Below are 25314 nucleotides of genomic sequence, written 5' to 3'. Positions count from 1 at the left end.
ATCTCATAAAAACTCTTCGGTTTATGTTTAGAGTTTCAAGAGATAACAAAGAACAGAATTCATTGGAAGGAAAAAAATATGCTATTATTTATATCTACTGGCAATATATCATTGTTGCGCCTGTGAAAACCACTATGTGAAATATTTCAGCTTAAAACTTTGGCTCCTTCCGACCGCAACTTGGCATGTTCAATTCTGGCTCAGTCCGGTGCTCAAATACGTCACCTTCAATTCGGTAGATTTACTGGCACGTAATAGAACTCCTGCAGAACAAAATTCTGGGACCTCCTCGTCAAAAATCTGAAAGAGTACTTCGTGGGATGTGAAGCCAATAACATTAAACTTTGGCCAGTAAGGTTCTGTCAATGTTGTGTGAGTAATTTCAAGGAATTTTTTCTCTTGATGACATGCTGTAGGTTATTTCTACGAAAATGTTATCACATAGCATTTTTTGCAGGTGCAACAATGACATACACCTCAAAAAGTTTGGTATATTGTGGGATTAGGCACATTATGAGGTAGAGTGTGTGTAGTCCTGTTGTAAGTGGCAGAGAGCATATCCACACAGTAATTCAATTACTTGTTTACAATACAGCAGATATCACTCTCTACAGTCTGTGTTGAGTCTGGAGTGAACTATGCCATTTCACATGAAGACTGGTAATGGTGTATACAGTACAATATAAGCTTCAGCTAAGGTTTGCATGTGCAGTGTGTATTTCCTAGTTTGACCAAACCAGAATTGTGATATTGATTCAGGGTGGACATAAACATATCCAAAGAGCAGTGTCAAAAATTTGGAAAAGGTACCTTGAGACCAAAGATGTGACTGACAGACTGAGGATGACAACCTCACATCAAGATCGGTATATTTGCATAAGAGTGCAGAGGAGACCACCTTCGACTGCTCAACAATTAGAAGATGACATCTTGAGGGCAACCGAGATCCATGTATGTGGACAAAATGTTTGCAATCTGCTGTATAGTATCTAGTTAATGTCATTTCAACCGATTCACCATGTTCCACTGGAGAATCATCATGCTGGGAGGAGAATATGGACCATCCATCGTCTTAATTGGCGGGGGGTTGGATGAATGGCATAATGTCAGGTTTGCAGATGAAACTCAGATATCACTTCATCCAGATACACAATGACAAAGGATGTGGAGACGTAAAGGACATGGTAGAATGATTGGCGTGAGAGCACCAATCGAAGAAAAAACTTTGCCAGGGAAGAGATTTAAACACGGAACACCAAACTGACAGGATTGTGCCATGGCAAGTATGCTATACTGGCACCGGCTGGAACTCATGGTGGGTTTGTGTTTGAAGCTGATTTCTTGGCATCGTTAGCAGCTAGGCGATCGGTCAATCACAGAAATGTTCGTTAAGCAGCGTTGTGACATGGGTACAGTGGACCTGAACTCACATTGCAATGCACGTCTTAAGCCATGTGCAGATTTAGCAACACCACCTCACAAGGTCCAAACACTGATATATCTGGTTTACATTGTTTCCAACCCCCTGTGGGTGGGGGACGCAGATGAAGAATACACCCACAGTATCCTCTGCCTGTCGTAAGACTCGACTAAAAGAGGCGACCAAGGTATGATTGAATTAGAACCATGAAACTACTTGTGATTAGTACCATCATGCAGGGAAAGCCATGGGTCGCCTTTACTTGTGAGTAGTACCACTATGTTAGGTACACAATAGGTTTATGATTAGTAGCAGCAGAGAGTGGTTCACTGTGGGTTTCCAGTACCTGTGATTAGTACCACTATATGCGGAACATCATGAGCTTACGTTGCCTGTGATTTGTACCATTATGTGAGAAACACCACGGGTCTGGGCGTTGCCTGTGGTTAGCACCGCTATATGAGCAACACTGTTGGTCTGCGTTGCCTGTGATTTGTACCCACTATGTGAGGAATACCATGAGATAGTACAAGTCCCTGTGATTAGTACACCTATTACCGAGCTCGATAGCTGTAGTCGCTTAAGTGCGGCCAGTATCCAGTATTCGGGAGATAGTAGGTTCGAACCCCACTGTCGGCAGCCCTGAAAATGGTTTTCCGTGGTTTCCCATTTTCACACCAGGCAAATGCCGGGGCTGTACCTTAATTAAGGCCACGGCCGCTTCCTTCCCACTTCTAGCCCTTTCCTGTCCCATCGTCGCCATAAGACATATCTGTGTTGGTGCAACGTAAAGCAACTAGCAAAAAAAAAAAAGTACACCTATGTGAGGTGCACCATGGATTTGCGTTGTCTACGAGTGGCGCCATTATGTGAGAAACACCATAGGTCTGTGTTACCTGTATGATGTACAATACTTGTGAGTAGTATCATAATGTTTGGAACACCGTGAGTTTACACTACCTTTGATTAGCACCACAACTTGAGAAATACTATGGTTCAACTTTACTAGTGATAAGTGCCATTATGAGGGACCATTGGCGTGGATATTGAACCCCTTTAGAAAACAAGCATCATCAATTCAGGATTATGCTATGGAAGCAGTCCCTTGGTCAGTCATATAGTTTCTGGGAAGGCGAGGCATTGTGAGTCAGATCCACTGATTGTTTTAAAATCATATTCATCCATTCATTCTTCATCATCACGTTTTGAATTCTGGTCAGTGGATGAATTTTGTGCTTTTAAATTGTCATTGCATTTTGTCTCATTTCGTACCACTAGGGGCCGATGACCTAGATGTTAGGCCCCTTTAAACAACGAGCACCAGGCGAGTTGGCCATGCGGTTAGCGGCAAGTTGCTGTGAGCTTGCATGCGGGAAATAGTGGGTTTGAACCCCACTGTCGGCAGCCGTGAAGATGGTTTTCAGTGGTTTCCTATTTTCACACCAGGTAAACGCTGGGGCTGTAAGGCTGCAGCCACTTCCTTCCCAATCCTAGGACTTTCCTATCCCTCCGTCACCATAAGACCTATCTGTGTCGGTGCGACGTTAAGTCAAGTGCAAAAAAAAAAAAAAAAAAAGAATCATCATCATGATCATTGTTTCCAACCACTCTCTCTGTATATGATTGTCAAATTTAGGTAGACATCATCTTGGAAGATAGTGATAAAAGTGAACAGGGCATGATTAGCTCAGTGGCTTAGGTGTTAGCTTCCCACCCGGAAGGCTGAGAGTCGAATTGTGGTCGATCGTAGGTTGAGAACTTGGCATCAGGAAGGGCATCCAGCCTTAAATCCCAAGCCAAAACCAAAATCAGCTTGGCTGCCTCCATTGACCCCAGAGACACCTGGGATAAGCTGAAGAAAAGTGAGAAAATGGGGAGTTACTTATCTGAGATAGTTCAAGTTTAAAAACATATTAAATCCGTATTGAACTGAGAATGTAATGGGAACAAAAAAGTGGGGTCCAACTATTCAATACAATACAATGTTATAAGATGAACTATGATATTTTATTATTAATGGGACCAGTTTCGATGCTGGTGTGCATCATCTTCAGCCTCAAAATTAGAAAAACATACAATGACAACTAAGGTTCAGACTCAAAAAGTTTCCAATAGCAAATCAGTTTTGCAAAGCATCCAGAAAACGTTCTCACGCCACGCCCTCTCACTGCATTGCCCTACATAATTCCCCTCTCCATTCCCTCCTTCCTTGCCTTTACTCTAAGCCCCTTCTTCTCCTTTCTCCTGTCCCTACCTATTCTGCTACTTCCCCTGATCAACTTCTCCCACTTCCCCTCCAACACAAATACAATGGTCACAGTGTCTTACGACTCTCATTGTCTTCTCTAACATACCGAGCAAGTTGGCCGTGCGGTCAGAGGCATGCGGCTGTAAGCTTGCATCCGGGAGATAGTGGGTTCGAATCCCACTGTCGGCAGCCCTGATGATGGTTTTCCGTGGTTTCCCATTTTCACACCAGGCAAATGCTGGATCTGTACCTTAAGGCCACGGCCGCTTCCTTTCAACTCCTAGGCCTTCCCTATCTGATCGTCGCCATAAGACCTACCTGTGTTGGTGCGACATAAAGAAACTAGCAAAAAAAAACTTCTCTAACCTCCTCTCATTACACATGTCATACATGCTGCCAGAGGTGAGCCTCTTATTCACGTTAATTTTTAGGGCAGGACCTTATCTTTTCTCGAGAGTTTTTCTAAATATCCCCCTCTTTTTTCTTTATCTGCTTCAGGTCCTATATTGAACCGAGAACATCGTTTAGCACCCTGGGGAAAACATGGCGTCTGCTCATTTTCATGTAAAAACTTGCTATAGAATACTTAGTAGACCGACTCCAGCCACAATTTCTTAAGTTAGAGAAGACATGCATTTTACTACGTAAAAACGGGGTTTGAATTCCCTTCATGTTCTCTTTAGATTTATAATTTGTTACATCTTAAGACTGGTTAAGCTGTATTAACGACCGATCTTTTTCAATTGAAGTTCTTAACATTTGCACCATTTACTTCAAGACTTGGTGAATGTTCATCAAGAAGACTTTCATACAAATACTCTCATGAAAAAAGAAATATGGTGTTAGACTTTTAAGATAGTGATATATAAGTTATTGTCCTCGGCTCATTGTTAATCTAGTCACATATCATTCAAAGTTTTTAAGATTCAGTGAACTCTTGCTAAGAGGACGTTTATACAAAACTTTTAAGATTATTGGTGCTATATTTTTAGAAAAGAGGATTTTTAGGTTAATGTTACAAGTTAATGTTCACGGCTCACGTTTTTTTTATCAAGTCATTCCTCCTATCATTTATAAGATGAGTGTACACTTTTATGCATTGTTTTTGCAACGTTAAGTTGTCATTGTATTTTTTTCTAATTTTGTGGCTGAAGATGATGCACACCAGCATCAAAACTGGTCCCATTAATAATAAAATATTATAGTTCATCTTATAACATTGTATTGTATTGAATGGGTGGACCCCACTTTTTTTTCCCCATTATATCTGAGATAGTCCACTAGGTTGTCTTTTTGGGCAATCTGTATTTCTGTGGCTTCCTTAACATTCAAAGTTTTTCTTGTTTTAACGTAGAATTTTGGGTCCATTTTCATGTCCATGAAGTTGTGGTTATTATTGTACAAGTGATTACAGAATGCTAAATACCTTTTGAGTTTTGTTGCAACATAGTTGATGTTCCAGTCCTGTTGTTGGCAGCTTTGTATCAATACTACTGACCACAAATAAAAGAGTCCTGTTTTGATGAATTATTGTTATTGTAATCATAATATATGCTAATATTTTCCCTTATCTTTCTTTTACTTCCACCCACACCAACCTACCTTTGTGTATGTGGATGCCTTATCCTCCTTTGTATCTTTCTATCATTAGATGTATATTCTTACACTTTTTTATCTCATTATAATTACATATAATGTCCGCCTCCAAAGCATAATGGTTAGCACTATTAGCTGCCATTCTCTGGGACCTGTGTTTGTTTCTCGGTATTACCGGTACTACCAGAAATTTAAGAATGTGGTTAAAATTGTGCATGCAGCCTCAAAAGAGCTGTACCATCTCAGGACAAGGACACAAGTTTACTTTTGTCTGGCTCATCGCTGAATGTTTAGCATGCTGGTCTTTGGTCCAAGCAGTCCTGGATTTGATTCCCAGCTGAGTCGGGGATTTTAACCTTAGTTCCAGTGTCTCGGGGGTTGGGTATGTGTACAGTTTTCAGCATTAGAATTCATCACAGCTAAGGTCCCATCCTCACAGATGTGCAGGTTGCCTACAGACGTCAATTCTAAAGACCTGCACCAGGCCTCCTTGGAGGCCACATGCCATTTTTATTTTTATTATTGCATATACATTAGTGTCCAAAAGATAAGCATAATCACTAAATGAGGCCATACTGCCTGATAGGAATGTCAGACGGATTGCTGAACAAAGGGAAGCTGACTCACACGTCATATATCACACAACATGTCCAAAAAAACAGTGTCTGAAAGGTTCTGATATCTGAGGTACACCTTTGACAACAACTAACAAAGCTTGGCAATGTCTTCCACAACAAAATATGCTGTTAATAGGGTGTACGGTTACTTCTAATGGGCACACGTGCTTCGCAGCAACGTGGCATGCTCTCTATCACATGGTCCAAGAGCTCTTGTGGCAGTCGAACCCATTCCTCCAAAAGGGCAATGTGAAGGTCTTGGAGGCTGACGGGATGCAATTCGCCTCCCCAATGCATCTCAGGCATGTTCTATAGGATTCAGATCCACAGACTTTGCTGGCCAGTCCATGTGATGAATGTCTTCCCCAGCCAGAAATTCATCCACCAGAGTAGCGCGGTGTGGTCGGGCACTATCGTCCATTAAGAGAAAGTCTGGACCATTCACACCATTGAAGAGTCAAACATGTGGTCTCAGTACCTCACCCTTATATCTCCAAGTGTTAACAGCGTTCCTCAGACCACCCATGAAGATGTGCAGGTCCGTACGGCCATTCAACATGATGCCGCCCCACACCATGACGCCGCCACCACCATAGTGGTCCCGTTCCATGATGTTCCTGTGGTTGTATCGGCTACCCGGTTCTCTCCAGATTAATGTGCGATGGGAATCGTTCTGCAAACTGAAGCGGGATTCATCTGTGAAGAGCACATGCCTCCATTCATTCATGGTTCAGTTTCGATGTTGACGGCTCCACAGTAAATGGGCCTGTTTCTGTGCTGTAGTGAGCGGGATGCACACTGCTGGACGTCAGGCAAACAGCCTTGCTGTTCTGAGCCTCCGGTAGGCCTACACAATTTGCCAGGAAACGGCAACCCCTGAGACGGCTGCAAACTTCGCCGACAATTGTCTTACAGGTGCACTCCAATTTCGTTGGGCGGTTAAGGCCAGATATCGGTCCTGCTGTGGGGTGGTTACCCTTGATTGACCTGGTACTGGTCTACGACTAACATCTCCTGTGTCTCAAAATCGTCTCCAAAGCCTGGAAATGACACTTTGTGGCACATTCAAGGATACGGTGACTTTGGTCTGTGTCTGGTCTGCTTCCAGGTGGCCAAATATTCTACCCTGCAAAACGGGGTCCAAATGGCATCGTTGTGCCATTATGTTGTCACGTTCACCACGAGGCTACACTCTGCACACTATAATAGGGCAAACACGACTGAGGGAATATGGGACGCAGACACTGACTGTGTTTACCTTGCTGTTACACTGCTAGTCAAAGCAGGGAACACTCCTTTCCTCTACAGCGAACACGTAAGGTTGGTAGGTGCATATGTCGTGTGATTTGCGGTCTATTTCCTGTTGCTCTGCTTACTCGTAACTTATGCTTAACTTTTGGACACTAGTGTAATTCTGAAATAAGATGTAGCAAAGTTGATGCAGTGAACTCTCGGACAAAACTATTTTTACATTTGTCTGTTTTCAGACCAACTCTACTATATAGGATTGAAAGCTGGGTGGACTCTAGGATTCTTACTTCTGAGTTGGAAGAAATAGACCTGAAAGAAGCAAGAACGATTGCTGGTATATCTGAGCCATTGGAAGCTATTTAGCTATGAAATTAGAAATTAACTCAATGGATGAAGCTGTGTGAATGGAGGAGAATAATGGATTCAGTCATGAAGGCTAAGAGAAGCACTGGGAGACCAAGGCATAGATGGTTAGACTTGGTTTTTTATTTGAAGGTCGTCAGCTGAGACTTGTATTCCAGTGTTCATTTCTCTTTTAAAGTTTTTTCATTTTCTACATGCTCTTTGCAGATTTTTTTGATGGCTTAGCAGACCAATCCTGCCACATTGATTGCTTCTAATGGAAGATGGAGGGCGTAGCTGGATAAGGCGTCGTTTACATCTCTGACGTTTGTCTTCTTCCAATATGAAGGTAAGAACTGCAAAACTAAATGACCACAGAACCAGCAAATAGAGGAATGTGGAGTTGCTTAGTAAATTCACAGAGGTTTGTAGACTGAATGCTGAAAGGCATAAGCACTCTAAAGTGAAGATGACATATGTACATGAAATATTTTAAATGATGGGCACGGTACTTGAGAAAGGAGTTTCAAAATAAGACAAACATTGTAAGTTCATTTACAGTTTTATTTAATTTAATAGAAAGAAATATATGTACATTTTTACATTTACTGGTGCTGTGAAACAAATATGCCATGCAGAACATTTGGAATATGTACATTAACTTCTGCCCTGGCAATTTCAGTCAAGTCTTCAGCGTTCAGCACCAAAAGGAAGTCCGGGTGTTCTTTCCTCACATCTGTCACAGCAGTCAAAAGAACACCATCATCTTCATCGACGGCTCCAGGCCGACTCACAAACTGTGGTTCACCTGGATATGTATACTCATTTTCTTTCCATGTCTTTGTTTCTCCAGTTTCAGCATCAACTTTAAGAACCTGGAATGAAATATTTGGGTTGCTCTATTAGATTTCCTTAATATATAATTTTCAGGATACAAAATTAACTTTGGTTTTATTTAAGTTATTTATTTTTAAAAAGTCATGGCATTACAGTCCTTATGGATAGAGCCCTACACGGATGCGGATATCTGCTGATTTATCCGCGGATATCTGCGAAGTTAGTGTCTTGGAAGATACAAACTGTATGGCAGTGCAGATAATTTTGGTGATAATTTCTAAATAATGACGTTTATTGATTTTCACTCAGGTGTACTCTTGTTTTTGCTTGTGGTTAGGTGACCCTCAACATTGGTATGGGAGAATAGTGATATATAAAGAGCCTCAAAACCATAAAGCTATAAATCTGACCCAAGCCTAACTGGCTCCTGACCACATTTAATGGAAGGAAGGAACAAAGGTCAATACGTCAGTAGTTGTCGTAAGAGAAAATCCCTCATAAACCTGCAAATATAAGGGTTCTGGTGCCAGGTGTTAGGTCTATTGTATTATGTTACCAGATCTATGTGTTTCAGTACATTGGGTGTAATATACTGTAGTTAAATATTTAAATTATCCACAGATAACCATTTTGCGGATGCGGATAACCATTCGCGGATGCAGGTGCGAATGAAGGAAGTGCGGAGCGGATGTTATTTTGTATATCCGCGCAGGGCTCTACTCATGGGCACTTGCTCGGTTCTGAAGCTTTTGAAATGTTCTTGTACAGAAGAAAAAGGAGCTATTAACTACCATCAATGAGTGAAAGCTCAGTTACATCAGGCACAATCAACATCTATATCATTAAAGGCTTGTGCCACTGATATGGAGGAACCTGTATTGAAATCTTTTGAGCTGCTGTTTTGTGAGTAATGTGCCATACCTGACTTTGACTTCTAATTGTATATGCAAAGTCCAAGGAGATCACAGATGTTGCCTGTGTCGTCCTGTGATTTTACGGCATTATGTTCCCGATCTTGTCTGTCTTGCTTTTCCATTGCTCTTCTTCTAAGATTTTATCTTGGTGAAGGGTAATGGAGAGCAACACAATGTTTCTCAAGGCTTGTTATTACTGTCTCATTTGTCCTACAGGCCTTTTCCCATCAATCAACAATGTTAATACATTATTTTCTGATACACAACCACATAGCGGGGACATTGGATAGCAAATGTACATGAATAATAAGCTAGAGACCTCCACAACATCAACAGTAGAATAAGGTCGACGTAACACACTTCCGAGGTGCAATAGAGCTCATTCACTCAATACAGACACTCAATGATAGTAAGACGCAGATAAGTGTACCGAGTTGTGACACCAAGAAAAAGACATAGCTAATATAAATAATGTCACATGGACAACAACAGTATGAACCAAGATGGGCCACAAAATAAATAAATAGCTACGGAGAATACAGAAACAGTAGCCAAGCATAATGTCACATGGTGATATAAAACAAACATGATCCACGAGGACAACCCCCCCCCCTCCTCCCAGAAAAAAAGGGATAAAGAATGGTGAAAGAACCACAAAAAGCAAGTACATGGGAGGCTGGTGCTGCATAAACATTTGAGTTGTATATGAGAGACGTATTGATGACGTGAATTGGGCCTCCGATCTTGTGTGGGTTTTGTTTCGCATATCCGCGTGAGACATTATATACGAACCGTACTTGTACATTTTTGCGTTTTTTTCGACCGTTGTTCTCTGTTATACGTTCCCTGTTCCTTGGACCCTTTTAACCTATTGCTTGAGTGTTCGAATGTGAGATATGTAGGATGCAAATCATATTGCCTAGTTGTGTTATTTGTTTGTTCTTATCTTTGCATTTTCTTGGCCACTTGCATTTTTTTTGGTGTGTGTTCGAGTTTCTATTCCCTTAGCAAGTTCTTGTTTATCCCAGATCCCAGATGCCATGCACGCGTGTGACCCTCTCTTTCTTTTGATCTTTGTTCTGGCCATATTTTATCTTTCTGCCTTTTTTTTAACCCCCTGTGGGTGGGGGATACAGACAAAGAATACGCCCACGGTATCCCCTGCCTGTCGTAAGAGGTGACTAAAAGGGGCAACCAAGGGATGACCGAATTAGAACCATGAGACTACTTGTAATTAGTACCACCATGCACGAAACACCATGGGTCACTTTTACTTGCACGTAGTACCACTATGTTAGGTACAAAATAGGTTTGCAATTAGTAGCAACAGAGTGTGCTGTCAGCTTTTACGGTACCTGTGATTAGTACCACTGTATGAGCGACACCATGGTTCTGGCTTGCCTATGATTAATACCCACTATATGAGGAACACCATGGGATGGTACGAGTCCCTGTGGTTAGTACACTTATGTGAAGAACACCATAGGTTTGCGTTGCCTGTAAACAAAGACTTTAATATTACTTACCTAGACTCACAGAGCGCGCTGATGCTAAGCGGAATATTGAACACTTTCGCGCATCGCCATGCTGCGGGTGCTTCAGCTTCGAATGCATGGCTAGCACGTGGTAATGTTTACAGACCCTTGAATGTTTTCGATTTGAATCATGCCTGTTAGTGGATCTGGTTTGGTATTATATGTGATGGAGTGATAATATATTGTCAAATATTTTCAAGGAATGTGGGAACTGATACATTATGTTAGTTAACTTGATCAGCAATATTAGGCCTAAAGTTAGGCATTACCTGTGGAATGGAAAGATATTCACGAGGGTGAATTCGTGTGCAGCCTTCATTTGTACAGACTATCAGAAGGGATCTGGTATTTCTTTTCACATGTGAGTAGAAATTGAACTGTTAAAAAATAACTTTCATTTGCCATAATCAAGAACTAAACAGGTTATAGGGTGGTTGATTCACAGAACGCATGGAGATGAAATTTAGAATATTTAGGCTTCTTTTTCTTGTTTGCCTTCTTCCAATTCATCGGGGATAATTGTTTAGAACTGAAAAGCTATTCTGAAAAAACACACATTTTTCATACAAACTGTGTAGCGGTATTGCAAATTTGATAAACCTGGGCCTAGAATCCGTAAGATATGATTGATACAACTTGATAAAACCTTCTAATAATAGGGTACGGTATTGCTTCAAATTATCAATTATCTGAAAAATGATTTATTAGTATCGTATGTCTTAAATTATCCAATTATTCCCACTTGCTTTATAATACAAGAATACAATATTGTTAATATGCTATTCCAGCAAAATCTTACAATATAAAGTCTAAACAAAGCTCATTACAATCTTGTCAATCCTACTCTGCATTAGGTAAGGTAAGGGTTATTCTGCCTGAAGGCAGGTCCGAACCTCTGCAGAGGTGTTCCTGAGCCGGAGTTTACGTGCGGTAGGGTGGCCAGTTCCTTTCCGCTCCTCCATTCCCTTACCCCCCCGACCAACAGCGCGTGGCAAGCCATCCAACTCCTGACCACGCCCAATGTTGCTTAACTTCGGAGATCTCACGGGATCCGGTGTTTTAACATGGCTACGGCCGTTGCCACTCTGCATTAGAAAACACTAATCAAATTAACTTTTCACTATGATATTAATCTTGTTTGTTTGCAAGAGCTTTACTTCCATTTTCATTTTATTTTCTTTCTAGTGTAAATCATGGTGCTCATATTAGAGAAAAATTCGAACTCACTTTCAATTTTTATGTGCTCAGATAATGTTAATTCAGAATGAGTTTGTAAAAGTAGTAATATTTAAGAAGATAATATTATGAGGAGGGTTTTACATCTTAAATGATAATATTCTTACTTAAGCCTAACCGGGCGAGTTGGGAGTGCGGGTAGGACCCGCAGCTTGGAGCTCGCATCCGGGATATAGTGGGTTCGGACCCTACTGTTGGCAGCCCTGAAGATGGTTTTCTGTGGTTTCCCATTTTCACTCCAGGCAAATGCTAGGGCTGTACTTTTAATTAAGACCACGGGCTCTTCCTTCCCATTCCTAGGCCTTTCCTATCCCATCATCGCCATAAGAGCTATCTGTGCCGGTGCGACGTAAAGCAAATTGTAAAAAATAAAACTTAAGCCTAAACCACGCGGAGAAACTCAAACTAAACCTAGACATTAATTTCATTTTAAGAAATACACAATAGAAGACTAGCACCAGTGTAACGAATGTCAGGCAGCATTTACCTAAATCCAAATCACACAAACATTATAATTTAACTTCTACTCAGCCAATTACGTTATTTCATATCCAAACCAAACCAAACCCCATATCACAACAGGCCCGAAAGGCCATGGTCTACCAAGCGACCGCTGCTCAGCTTGAAGGGCTGCAGATTACGAGGTGTCATGTGGTCAGCACGGCGAATCCTCTCGGCCGTTATGTCACGTTCAGATAGCTCCGCAATCGTGATCATGTATGCTGAGTTGACCTCAAACCAGCACTCAGATCCAGGTACAAATCTTTCGCCTGGCCGGGGATTGAACCCGGAGCCTCCGGGTAAGAAGTAGACACGCTACCCCTACACCACAGAACCGGCATTTCATATTCAGAAAATGATAAAACATGTATCTGATTGTTTTAGAAAGATTTCTGCAGTTTTGTACTTTTTAAACAATCTGTCGAGATAATTGAGTAAAATTTGCTGTAATTACTTATCTGAGAGGAATCATAAGCTATGTACCTTTCATAGAAAGATTTTATTTCACATGTTTCCTTTTTCTGTTGATATTGAAGATTATTGTTATCGGTACAAGAGTTTGTAAATATTTAATTTGTGTGTTCTCCAGTCTGCTGAGAGACAGGTAATTTTTATCTCACGATATGTAATCATACTTAAGTTGAAGACCGCTTTTTGAACATGTCTTCATATTTTCAATAAAGCTAAATAATTGTTGATCCTAGGTTTCTCAAGAGACAGATTGCCACGTGATTCTCGTCCTTTGAGTCTGGGCTTCTTGCCATACATACAATGATCAAACGCATCAGTTACAAACATGACCCTTATATTAAAGTGAGTGACATGATCATTTTCGAGGTACCGCTAGTGTATTCTTTTAGTAGTGTATTTTTCAGTCTTCTTATTCAGTCTGCTAAAGATTTTTTTTTTTTTTTAAGGTTATAGGCTATCTAAAGGATTTGTGTAGATTGTTCAGTTTTTATACTGAAGTATATTTTAATATTACCTCAATCTTGATATTATGTATATTTATTGTGTGTGTACACGGTAGTCGGCGTAGGGTGTCATTAATTTTATAAGGCGAATGTTTTTTTGTGTGCAAAATGTATGTTAAAGCATGAATTCCATACGATCTCCGCGTCAAGCTGAGGAGCACCCGCAACATGGCGGTACGCGCATGGACATATCCTCCCCAGTCACTCGCTTCTGCGCAGCCAGCGGTGTGGGGCCTTGCCTGTAAATGGCTCTGCAATGTGCTAAACACCATAGGTCTGTGTTACATGTGTGAATTTCATTACCTGTAAGTAGTACCATAATATATAGAATACTGCGAGTCCACGCTACTTTTGATTAGTACCGCAACATAACAAATACCGTGGTTCCACTTTCTTAGCAATAAGTACCATTATGAGGGGCTGATGACTTGGATTTTGGACCCCCTTTAGACTACAAGTATCATTGATTCATTATTGTGCTATAGAAGCAGTCCCTTGGTTAGTAATATGATTGTTTTACGTCAGTTTCTGTGAAGGTGAGGCATTGCGGGTTGGATCCACTGATTGTTTTAAATTCGTATCCATCCATTCATTCTTCATCCTCATACTTTGAATTCTGGTCAGTGGAGGATTTTGGACTTTTAATTTCTCATTACATTTCTTCTCATTTCATACCATCAGGGGCCGATGACCTAGATGTTAGGCCCCTTTAGACAACAGGCATCATCATCATCATCTACCTTTTTTTTTTGAAGTTCGTTGGAAACCTTTGTTGCGAGTTGAATTTTATTTTATGACCGTGTGTTATGTTTGGTAAATAGTCGCCCTGTTAAAATAAATATCAAAATGATATATTGCTTTGGCCAAGGGCTGCATAATGCAACAAGGATATTTTATTCTTAAGGTAACAGTTTCTTTCCCTATACAAGGGCTATGCCGAAAGTTTTTAGCAGAGTGTGAGAAAAAAATTTTATATGCGAAACAACAACTACAACTTTTCAAAATACTCTCCATTAGCACGTATACATTTTTCCATTCTCTGAAACCATTTAGAAAACGTTTCAGTCCAAGCTTCTTTCGGGATGTCACTTAGTGCACTCTCATGCGCTGCAATGGCCTCTTCATCTGACGAAAACCTCTGCCCACGTATTTTTTTCCTTGGTCTTAGGGAACAGAAAGCAGTTACATAGAGCCAGGTCAGGTGAATAGTGGGGGATGAGCTAACACTCGCACTTTTTCCGTTTCCAAAAAGTCCATTGTTTTGGCAGCCCTGTGTGCAGATGCATTGTCATGATGCAGCAGATGATGCCCACTCTTGGACTTTGGGTGCTGTGACCTCAATGTGGCGAGGACTTTGGGAAGACAGTCATTCACATACCATTCAGCATTGACTGTACAACGTGTGTCCAAGGTCACAGAGGTGAGATGCCCCATTTTCGTAAAAGAAGTTGCCACCATCTTCTTTCCAGAGCTCCGACTTCGTCGAACTTTTGTGGGTGATTCCTCCCCTGGAAAGCACCACACAGAAGACTGTCTCTTTGTTTCAGGGTCATAATGGTAGACCCATGTTTCATCACCTGTGACGTTATTGTAGGTGTCTTCGGACTGCCCTCCATTGAATTTTTCTAGTATGAAATGACACCAGTCCACTCTCTCCTCCTTTTGGCTTTCTGTAAAGGAATGTGGCACCCAACGGGCACATCTCTTGGTAAGGCCTAAATAATCGTGAACGATGGTCTGCGCTGCTCTTGACCCAATATTTAAGGTCCCTTCAATGTCACAAAATGTAAGATGTGGATCTGCTTTGATCATTTCCCTCACAGTATCAATGTTTTCTTGAGTCACAGCTGTTGCTGGGTGACCGGGACGAGGTTCATCTTCGATTGACTGCCGACCCCTTGAATACTCGCAAAACCAATTTCCAACTGTGGCTCTAAAAGGGGCAGCCTCACCAAAAACGCATAGCAAAGAAGAATGGCATTCTTCGGCACTTAATTTCTTTTTATAATCATAAAAAATCATTGCTCGAAAATCGTGGCGTGACAGATCCATCTTCCACCATGTCTGACTCAGCACTGTTTGTTCTTTTTTCCCTTGCTGTGGAGGAACTACCGCTAGGAGGGGTTGCGCGCGCATGTTCCAAGGTCGAAAAACATCGCTCTTTCAAATGAAAATAATCCCATTGTCCTCAGAGTTACGGTTTACGCGCTGTTAAAAACTTTCAGCATAGCCTTTGTATTCTGTATATTTAGGAGGGTTGAACCTGTTGACTGGATCCTATTATGGGTAGACACAATGCTATGATGATAGTGAAAATGTTTATAGGCCTATGTATTGATCCCACAAGGCCTGTTTTTATTCATTATTTGTTTCTGATTTTCGTATGGCCATTGGTATTATTTTGGTTTTCTTAAGTTTATTTAATAAACTCTACGTTTCCTACTCGGCATTATTATGAAGGAGTAAGCAGGGCACTCTTTTAAATCTTATCCTTTTGATTTAATAGGCTTGAGTTCAGTTCATGACTTTTGTTTCTGGTAATTTTCGAGCCTGTCTGCGCAAAATATTATAGGTAAGTATTTATTTATCGCCCCGTTACCTCTGGTTGATTGGAGCTTCCTTTGATCTTTTTATTTTTTTATTTTTCGATTTCTTTCTGCCTGTGTATGTGATGTGTTTTCTGCTTATTTATTCCTCAGTGCTCTTTGTGCCCAACCCTGCCGTGGGCATACGAGAAGAATAACATAGGCTGGTCTAGCACAAGGACATACCATAACTATCTAAATAGCAGAGGGGGCGCAGTAATCATAATCAATTGGATCGTTTGCTCTTCGAGAAGCACCATGAGAAATCGAACCACCTATACCTTGCTTTCCTCGACCTCAAAAAGGCGTTTGATCATGTGACACATGACTTGATCTGGTATGCCCTCCATGGTCTTGGTGTCGCTGAAGAGCTGATAGATTGGGTTAAACCGCTTTACTACAACCCAAAGAGGCAAGTACAATCAGTGGCTGGATAATCTGGTGATTTTCCTGTTTCTGTTGGTATCCATTAAGGATCTGTACTCTCACCTCTCCACTTCATTATAGTCATGGATACTGTTACAAGAGATCTACAGAAATCTGTACCTTGGACCTGCTGTATGCTGATGATGTGATTTTGGCTTCATTGGCCACTGAGGATAAGATTAACCTACAACTACAAATCCAAGCCTGGACCAACTGCCTCACAGTATTTGGACTACAGCTCAATGTTAAGAAATCTGAATATTTAACAACAGTTCTCAATGATCAGAATATGATTCAAATTAATGGCAATTACGTTCCAAAGATAATGCCATTTAAATATCTTAGCTCGAAAATTACCGCAGGTGGAACCTTCAATCCTGAAATATCAAATCACAGGAACAGCGCATGGCTGAAGTGGCACACAATGGCTGGTGCCCTATGTTATAGAATGATTCCAGACCAGCTAAAATCTAAAGTTTATCGATCTATGGTGTGTCCATTTGCTCTGTATGGTGCAGAATGCTGGTCTTCCACTAAGGAGATGGAACAGCAACTTGGCATGATGGAAACAAAGATGCTCCAATGGACATCTGGCATGACACTTCATGATCATGTCAGCAACAGTGAGGTTAGGAGGTTATATGGGAGTGTCATCAATCACTAAAAAGATAAAGGGAAGCAGTCTCCACTGGTATGGGCATGTTCTTTGAGCCTCTGAAACAACTGTTGAAAATAATGGATTGACATGGGAAAAGGCCTGTAGGACAATCGAGACAGTGTTGGCTTGACACCATATATGGAGATCTAATAATTGCTTGCCTTCATCCTGAAATGGCACACAATTTTGTAAAGTGGCAACATAGAGCCATAAAAAGCTGATCTCGCTAGTATGTGGGACTAATGCTAAGGAAGAAGAAGAAGCTGTGAATATCCAGAGTAGAAAAAAAGACCAACGAGGAAGTCCTCACCTTGCTTAATTAGAAAAAAGAGCTAACAACCATCAAGTAGCAAAAGCTCAGTCACATCAGGCACATCATGAGAGGTGAATGATATGAACTTCTCTAACTCATCATCAAAGGGAAAAGACTGGGGAGACAGAGTAATTCCTGGCTTAAAGGTTTGCACCACTGATACGGATGAAATTCAAATGAAATCTTGTGAGCCACTGTTTCGTGAGTAATCATAATCAATTGGATCGCCAACCTTTATAGGCAGATGGCGTTTTAAGAAGAAGCAGCTATCATACTTATCTTTGACAGATCTCCAGGTAGGTGGTTCAGGTAAATGGAGAAGTCAATTATAAAGTGGCACAGATTCTCACTTTTCTCTAACAGTATTACACTTGTGATCTATCAGTGCCAAGCTCCAGTGCTAGAATGACCTAGCACAGATAGCAGAGAAGACTGCTCTGCTGTGTTCTGTTTGGTGTGTAAACTCCCCGTTCCTATCAGTATCTCCATGGCATGTGGATCAAACAGCTCCAATATTATAATGGACCAGTGTGTCAAGTATCAGTAGTTATCAGAATAATGAATCAGAGGAATGCTAAGATAAAGAAATAAAGTAATCTAACTCTCCAGCTCTTCCCCGCCAATATTCAGAGGTTATTCCACTTGGCGAGGTAACTTCCTAGATTGCAAGTCACAGCCCATTTTGGAACAGGAAATGCATTGATCTATTGGGACTGGTAACCTTTTTACTACAATAAATATATATAAAGCATGGAAGATCAGAATTTACTATTCCTCCTCTCTTTGCTTCAAAGGATTCTTTGGTAAGATTAACACTAACAATGGTAAAATGTATGAAATAAATAAAAAGTCTACATAATTTTGTTATAATACATTGTAGGATCAACTTGTGCTGCATATAAGATCAGAAATTTATTTTCTACAATTTTCATAATGTAGCTTTTATCGGTTGGAGTAGTAGTCACAGAGGTATTTGAGAATTAATTTTTAAACCTTCAGCTAAACTTCTACTTCACCCACCTAAAATTATTTAGAGCCTAAATTGTGCTGCTTTCTCCACTTGATGTTAATACCAGTATTCATTCAATTTTGTTTAGCTGTTTTCTTTCTTTCTATATTTTTACAATTTGCTTTATGTTTTACTGACACAGATAGGTTTTGTGGTGGTAAACGGAGAGGGAAAGGCTAGGAGTGGGTAGGAAGTAGCCATGGCATTTATTAAGACAAAACCCCAGAATTTGTCTGGTGTGAAAATGGGAAACCATGGAAAGCCATCTTCAGGGCTGTCGACAGTGGGGTTCCAACTCACTGTCTCCTGAATGCTAACTCACAGCTGCGTGACCCTAGGCGCACAGTAAACTTGCTTGGTAGTTGCTTTTTCATGATGCACATGAATACATACATCACAGAAATTTAAAAATTTCATTTTCATCATATTCTGTACATGACCAGCACACACATACCAATTTTTAAACATTTTACTACAGTACAGACAAAACTATTACTGGGTTTTTTTTTTTTTTTTACAAGCTGCTTTACGTTGCACCGACACAGATAGGTCTTATGGCGACGATGGGATAGAAAAGGGCTCGGAATGAGAAGGAAGTGTCTGTGGCCTTAATTAAGGTACAGCCCCAACATTTGCCTGCTGTGAAAATGGGAAACCATGGAAAACCATCTTCAGGGCTGCCAACAGTGGGGCTCGAACCCACTATCTCCCGAATACTATTTTACACCTTAATGTTTTGTTAATTCTTTTTCAAATATAAAGATAGGGAAATATGTTTTGAAGTTACTGTTCTAAAATATCTTCATTAAAGTTTTGCAAAAATATTCCAATATATTATTCCAGTTAATTACTATACACTATTCTGCGCTACCACATATAACTGATCATCATTTTTATTACAATACTAGCTGATGTACCCATGCTTCGCTATGGAATTATACATTGTATACAGAATTCTAGGTTAGCTAGTGTTCATGTTGTGAGCAAGATTGTATTAAATTGCATAGCCCTTAAAGTTACCCTAGAAATGCAATGGTGAAGTCACCAAATGTCTGTCTGATATGAAGACTGGCTTTCAGAATTTTCATTGTAAAGGTAGGCCTGCTTGCCTACCATCAGTCACAATCAAGTTGGGAAGTTTTCATTATAATGGCAGACACTCAATCTCCACCTGCCTTTTTACATCCTCAGAAAGACTGTCTTAGTAGTTTCCCCAACTGAACTGTACCTAGGTCATTATGATGACGTCAGTAGGAATGGTACGATTGAAGGCACTGCTTTCACATGAAATACTTGACCAAATGAAAAACAACACATTTTCTCACTTTTAACGAACAGTACTACGCTTCCGATCTAACAATCCAAAGTTCCAGAGCTGGAATGACCAAGCCGCAGGCAGCCGTGACTCGTGAACAATCTTCGTCCTTTATCAGCGGGGAGGTGGAGGGTCAAATAGTTGAGAGTCCCAGGGCAAAAACTATGCCCTTTTACTAATCGGTTTCCTAGGAATACCTGATGATTCGGAAAATATCAGCTCACTACACTGGCGGCGGAAAAAACTATCTGATTTGGAGGCAAATTCCTCCCCCAAGCCAGGGGAGAAATCCCCTCTTCACTGCTAATTTGGAATAAAATGAATGTAGAATTTAATAAAAGTGAAGAGGAAGAAGCTTCTATTAAGAAACGGCTCTTTCCAGGGTTGAATTTTGAGTTACTTAGTGAATTGTGGTGCTATAGTTTGGAATAGGCCTAAACTGCAATTCTAGACCAGATCATACTACTACTGATGATGATGATGCTTGTTGTTTTAAGGGGCCTAACATCGAAGGTCATCAGCCCCTAATGGAACAAAATGAACGACATGAGATATGAAGTTGAAATTTTAAAAAGTATCCACTGACTGGAGTTTAAAAAAATGGTGATAAAGAAAAATCAGGTTGAGATTAAAACATCCAGTGGATCTAATACGGAATGCCTTATTGTCTAATAAAACAAGAGAAAATACAGGAAAACGAAGGAATAAGGCATTGCCTAGTAGTACAGATATTAACACATAATTTACGTTAGACGTAAAATAACACATTAAAATGCGCAACACCAACCACCACCGCCACCGCCACCACCACCACCACCAATCGGAGGCGAGTGGCACCATAAGAGACAAGCAATGGTCAATGTAATGTTATTGTTGATCAATGTTATGCGTTTTCGATATTGTAGGCCTTCACATTTAGTTTTCTTTCGACTCTAAAATACCACTCTTATCATAGTCGGTACGGTAAAACTGAATAAAACATAAATGATCGGAAAGTGTATTCTCTATTACTTTTGTTATGTAGTACTTTTCGATATATATTTTTATATAAAAATATAATTTTAGGCGCCTTCCTCTAAACTACAATTCAGTCCAAGGTGAATAAAATTGTTTATAGCTTAGACTGTAGTATCTTATTCTCCAACTCTATATACCGATTTTCATTAAATTCTGATAACCCATTTTCTCGTGGCTCAGCATTGATGTGGACTTAGCAACAAAAATACAAATTCATGAATATCTCTGTTATCACAGGCGGTACGGAAAAAGCGTATAAGACATAAATGATCGGAAATTTAATTCTATATAACTTATGTTGTATTTATCGATAGAACCATTAAGAATGTAAATATTTGAGAGTTACAGTTTGGGCCTTCCCCTAAACTACCATTTCACTCAAAAAGCAAAGTCACCTTCGTACAGGCCATGAAGGCCCTTGGAGGAGTGGAAGGTAAAGGCTTCCACCATTGTTAACCTTGGCACGTGATGGGGTGGAGTGGTTAGCTCTACGCCCGGCCACCTTTGCCCCCAGGAATTAACCTGGTACTCATTTTTGGTGTAGGCTGAGTGAACCCCAGGGCCATGTGCACCTCCAGAAGTGGGAATCTCGTTTCTTAAATTTTACGACTTCCTGACGGGGATTCGAACCCACGTCCTTCCGGGCTAACTGAGCACGCCTTTACCGCCTCAGCCAGGCAGCCCCTACCATTTCACTCAGCGTGAATAAAATGATTTATAGCCTAGATTGTAGTGGCTCATCCCCCGACTTTGCATATGATTTTCATTAAATTATCTTCAGCCGGTTTCTCGGATGCGTGTACATACATATAGACAGACAGATAGAAATTACGGAAAAGTAAAAAATGCATTTCCTTGTTACCGTGGACATGACCGATACAGAAATACCATAATTTTCAAATTCTGAGCAATGTACAGACAAAACTCTTATTTTATATATATAGATAAAGGCTTTGTTAACTTTTATAGTAGAATTATAGCCTTAGAATAAACTGCTTCAGATTCCGATTTTAACAAGTACAACTACTCATTTCTAAATATCAAACTGTTTTTCTTGGCATTAAACATTGAACATTTTTCAATTGTACTTTTTCCAATATCATTTTTTTTTTGCTAGGGGCTTTACGTCGCACCGACACAGATAGGTCTTATGGCGACGATGGGATAGGAAAGGCCTAGGAGTTGGAAGGAAGCGGCCGTGGCCTTAATTAAGGTACAGCCCCAGCATTTGCCTGGTGTGAAAATGGGAAACCACGGAAAACCATCTTCAGGGCTGCCGATAGTGGGATTCGAACCTACTATCTCCCGGATGCAAGCCTCACAGCCGCGCGCCTCTACGCGCACGGCCAACTCGCCCGGTCAATATCATTTTTGTTACAAAACAAAATGCAGGCCAAAAGGTGCAGAAGTTTATTTTATTGCATTTTTTTGGTTCTACTCTATTTGCATAAAGTATGGTTATCTGACATTTGCAGGTAAACCAAGTCCTCTAGGCCTATAATATTGGAAAAGGTTTGGAGTATACCACACAAAGTTTTGGAAGATTAGTTAATGTGACATTACATAATACATAGGTAAGTTATATTTCTGCATCAATAATTCCAGTTCATTATGAAAAAGCTTTTAAAATATTACTGCAGTACTAACCGAATTTCTGAATTCTCCAGGGTCATACATTCCTACACTATAGTAGTAACGGTACTTCTTGCCAAAGTATTGCTTGTTAATGACTGGAAGCTCGTAGCCAGGTTGGGACGACAAGTCTCGAGGTGTTAGGTGAATTATTTTTCCAGTCTTCTCTGCTGTCACTTCACTGTCCAGAGTTACAAGATTGTGATTATTAACCATATTCTGAAAAGAAAGCTTAATATTAGAAATAAATCAACTTCATTATTTGAATGTGACAGACTCTGAGTTTGATAAAATAGCAATTGATTTAGGCTTGTTCTTGAAAAAGAAAGATGATTGCATATTTTGGCAATAAAAAGCATTTGCTGTTTAGTTGCATAATTTTGTGATATGTAGTGAGCTTCTGAAGAAACTCCTAACTGCAGTATTTGTGAACTTATTCATTACAGTATTCATTCAGTATGTTTCTCAGAAATCTCTACATCTGTATAGTTAGTTATAAGCTTGACCATGCTGGTTGAACAGTTAAGTCATTAAAATGCAAAGGTAAGAATTTCTGGATAGTTTCAAAGAATGGATAAGATTCTATGGTCTTGATCATAACAGAATGCTAGATAAATTGAAATAAATTATTCTGAGCTTTTATACATATATTTAATTTTGACCGTGTTCCACATCAGTTGATCAAGTTGAACATTGCGACCATGGTACGCCACAGCAGCTTATCAGCTGAGTCGGAATGTTGTATAAGAACACCAGCAGTTGGGTACACTGCACCATCGGTACCTCAGACAGTTTCCCGATGAAAATCAGTGTTCACTAGTGCTCAAACTGTCACTGCACCTCTTCTTCATCGTCATGGATGCCATCTCTTGCTACTTGCAATGGAGTGTTATTTGGACCCTCCTATATCCTGACAATGTTGCGCTCACAGATACGACACAAGCACAATATTGTAATCCCAACTTGAAGAATGGAACAACAGCCTTATCCTATACGGTCAGGGAAGTCTTACATTTTCACACCCTTTTTGGCCCTTGTTTTTCTTAGGTTGTTACCTTCATTTTTGAAAGTGTCACACCCTTTCCATTTTTCCCTCTGATCAGTGTTAATAGAGGATGGTTGCCCAGTTGTACTTCCTCTTCTTAAAACAATAATCACTACCATCACCACTATCTGCCTGAAAATCAGGAAGATGGAATGCCTGGAAATTAATCCAAGTGATGGCGCCATCCAAGATGGAGAGATCTTAGCAAAGACAGATAGCTTCAGGTATCTTGGATCTCACCTGCAGAGTGACTGTAGCATTAGCAATGAAGTGTGAGTTAGGATAAATGTCGCTTGGATGCAGTGGAGGGAAGTCACTGGTATACTTTGTGATAAAAGAATGCCTCCTCACCTGAAGTCAAAGACACGTCAGTAATGACGCAATTTGGCAACAAATGGGCATCACATCAATTATGGAGAAAATTCAGGAAAGATATTTCCAATGGCATGGCTGTGTTCTATGTGCAGCATCTGACACAGTCACCAACCTTGCCTCCCATGGTTGACCACCTATCTGGACGACCAAAAGAGCACTGGCGAGATGTGGTAAAAGCAGATATGAACGACATTGGCTTGAGATCAAACAATGGCAACAGATGTCGAAAATGGCATTAAAGGCCTTAAAGACCTTGAAGACAACACTAGGAAGAAGATTTAATTTATTTATGAAGAAGTGAGCAAACACTTCTCAGTCTGATTGAAGGCATGTCGTTCACATCTGCTTTTACCGCATGTCGCCAGTACTCTTTTGGTCGTCCTGATAGGTGGTCAACCGTGGGAGGCAAGGTTGGTGACTGTGTCAGGTGCTGCACATAGAACACAGCCATGCCATTGGAAATATCTTTCCCGAATTTTCTCCATAATTGGTGTGATGCTCATTTGTTGCCAAATTGCATCATTACTGACGTGTCTTTGACTTCAGGTGAGGAGGCATTCTTTTATCACAAAGTATACCAGTGACTTCTCTCCACTGCATCCAAGTGACATTTATCCTAACTCGCACTTCATTGCTAATGCTACAGTCACACTGCAGGTGAGATCCAAGGTACCTGAAGCTATCTGTCTTTGCTAAGATCTCTCACTGTCTTGGGTGGCACCATCACTTGGATTAATTTCCAGGCGTTCCATCTTCCTGATGTTCAGGCAGATAGTGGTGATGGTAGTGATTATTGTTTTAAGAAGAGGAAGTACAACTGGGCAACCATCCTCTATTAACACTGATCAGAGGGAAGAAATCTTGTGATTGCATTTGTGGACATTGAAAAAGCATATGATAGTGTTCCTTGAAACAAGATATGGGAATGTCTGGAAGACCTAAAGGTGCCAAAGTACTTAATTGACAAAGTCAAGATGCTATACCAGAAGTGCTACAGCTGTGTCCAGATAGGCAACGGACGATCAAAACGGTTTGAAACAAGGAGAGGTGTCCAACAAGAAAATGCTCTGTCACCACTCCTGTTCGTAATAGTAATGGACAAGGTCATCAAATCTATCAAGAAAATGGACAGTGAACCAAACGCCCTGGTATTTGCTGATGATGTGCTTTTATGGGGAGAGACAGAAGCTGAAGTTTAGAAGAAACTTAATGAATGGAACAACACATTCAAAAATTTTGGACTGAAGATGAGCAAAACACAGTGGAAATGACCATCAACAGGGAAGGAACAAGCTCAAATATATTTCTGGAAGGAGCAAAAATCGAATCAGCTTCCCACTTCAAGTACCTCGGAAGCACAATCTCGAAAGACAACACTGTTAGGCTGGAAATACTCAGCAGGACACAGAAAGCATCGAACTTCTACAGTCAAGTCAGAAATCTTCTCTGGGACTGCAAAATACCACAA

The 25314-nt window shown here is 40.5% G+C and overlaps 1 protein-coding gene across 1 annotated transcript in view; it reads right to left on the bottom strand.

Moving 5' to 3' along the window:
* Positions 1 to 8017: 8017 nt before the first annotated feature.
* LOC136873843 (beta,beta-carotene 15,15'-dioxygenase) overlaps positions 8018 to 25314 on the bottom strand; it is a 169767-nt gene continuing 152470 nt past the window's right edge. Inside the window, exons 9-10 of the mRNA XM_067147122.2 lie at positions 22442 to 22645; positions 8018 to 8349 (exon numbers count right to left, since the gene is read on the bottom strand). Coding sequence (XP_067003223.2) covers positions 8080 to 8349; positions 22442 to 22645 — 474 coding nt within the window. The 3' untranslated portion in view covers positions 8018 to 8079. The remainder of the gene's footprint in view (positions 8350 to 22441; positions 22646 to 25314) is intronic.

Source organism: Anabrus simplex, chromosome 1 (assembly GCF_040414725.1).
Source record: "Anabrus simplex isolate iqAnaSimp1 chromosome 1, ASM4041472v1, whole genome shotgun sequence".
In the NCBI taxonomy this organism is placed as follows: Eukaryota; Metazoa; Arthropoda; class Insecta; order Orthoptera; family Tettigoniidae; genus Anabrus; species Anabrus simplex.
Note: the sequence above shows the minus strand (reverse complement) of the source record. Positions and strands in the feature narration are given on the sequence as shown.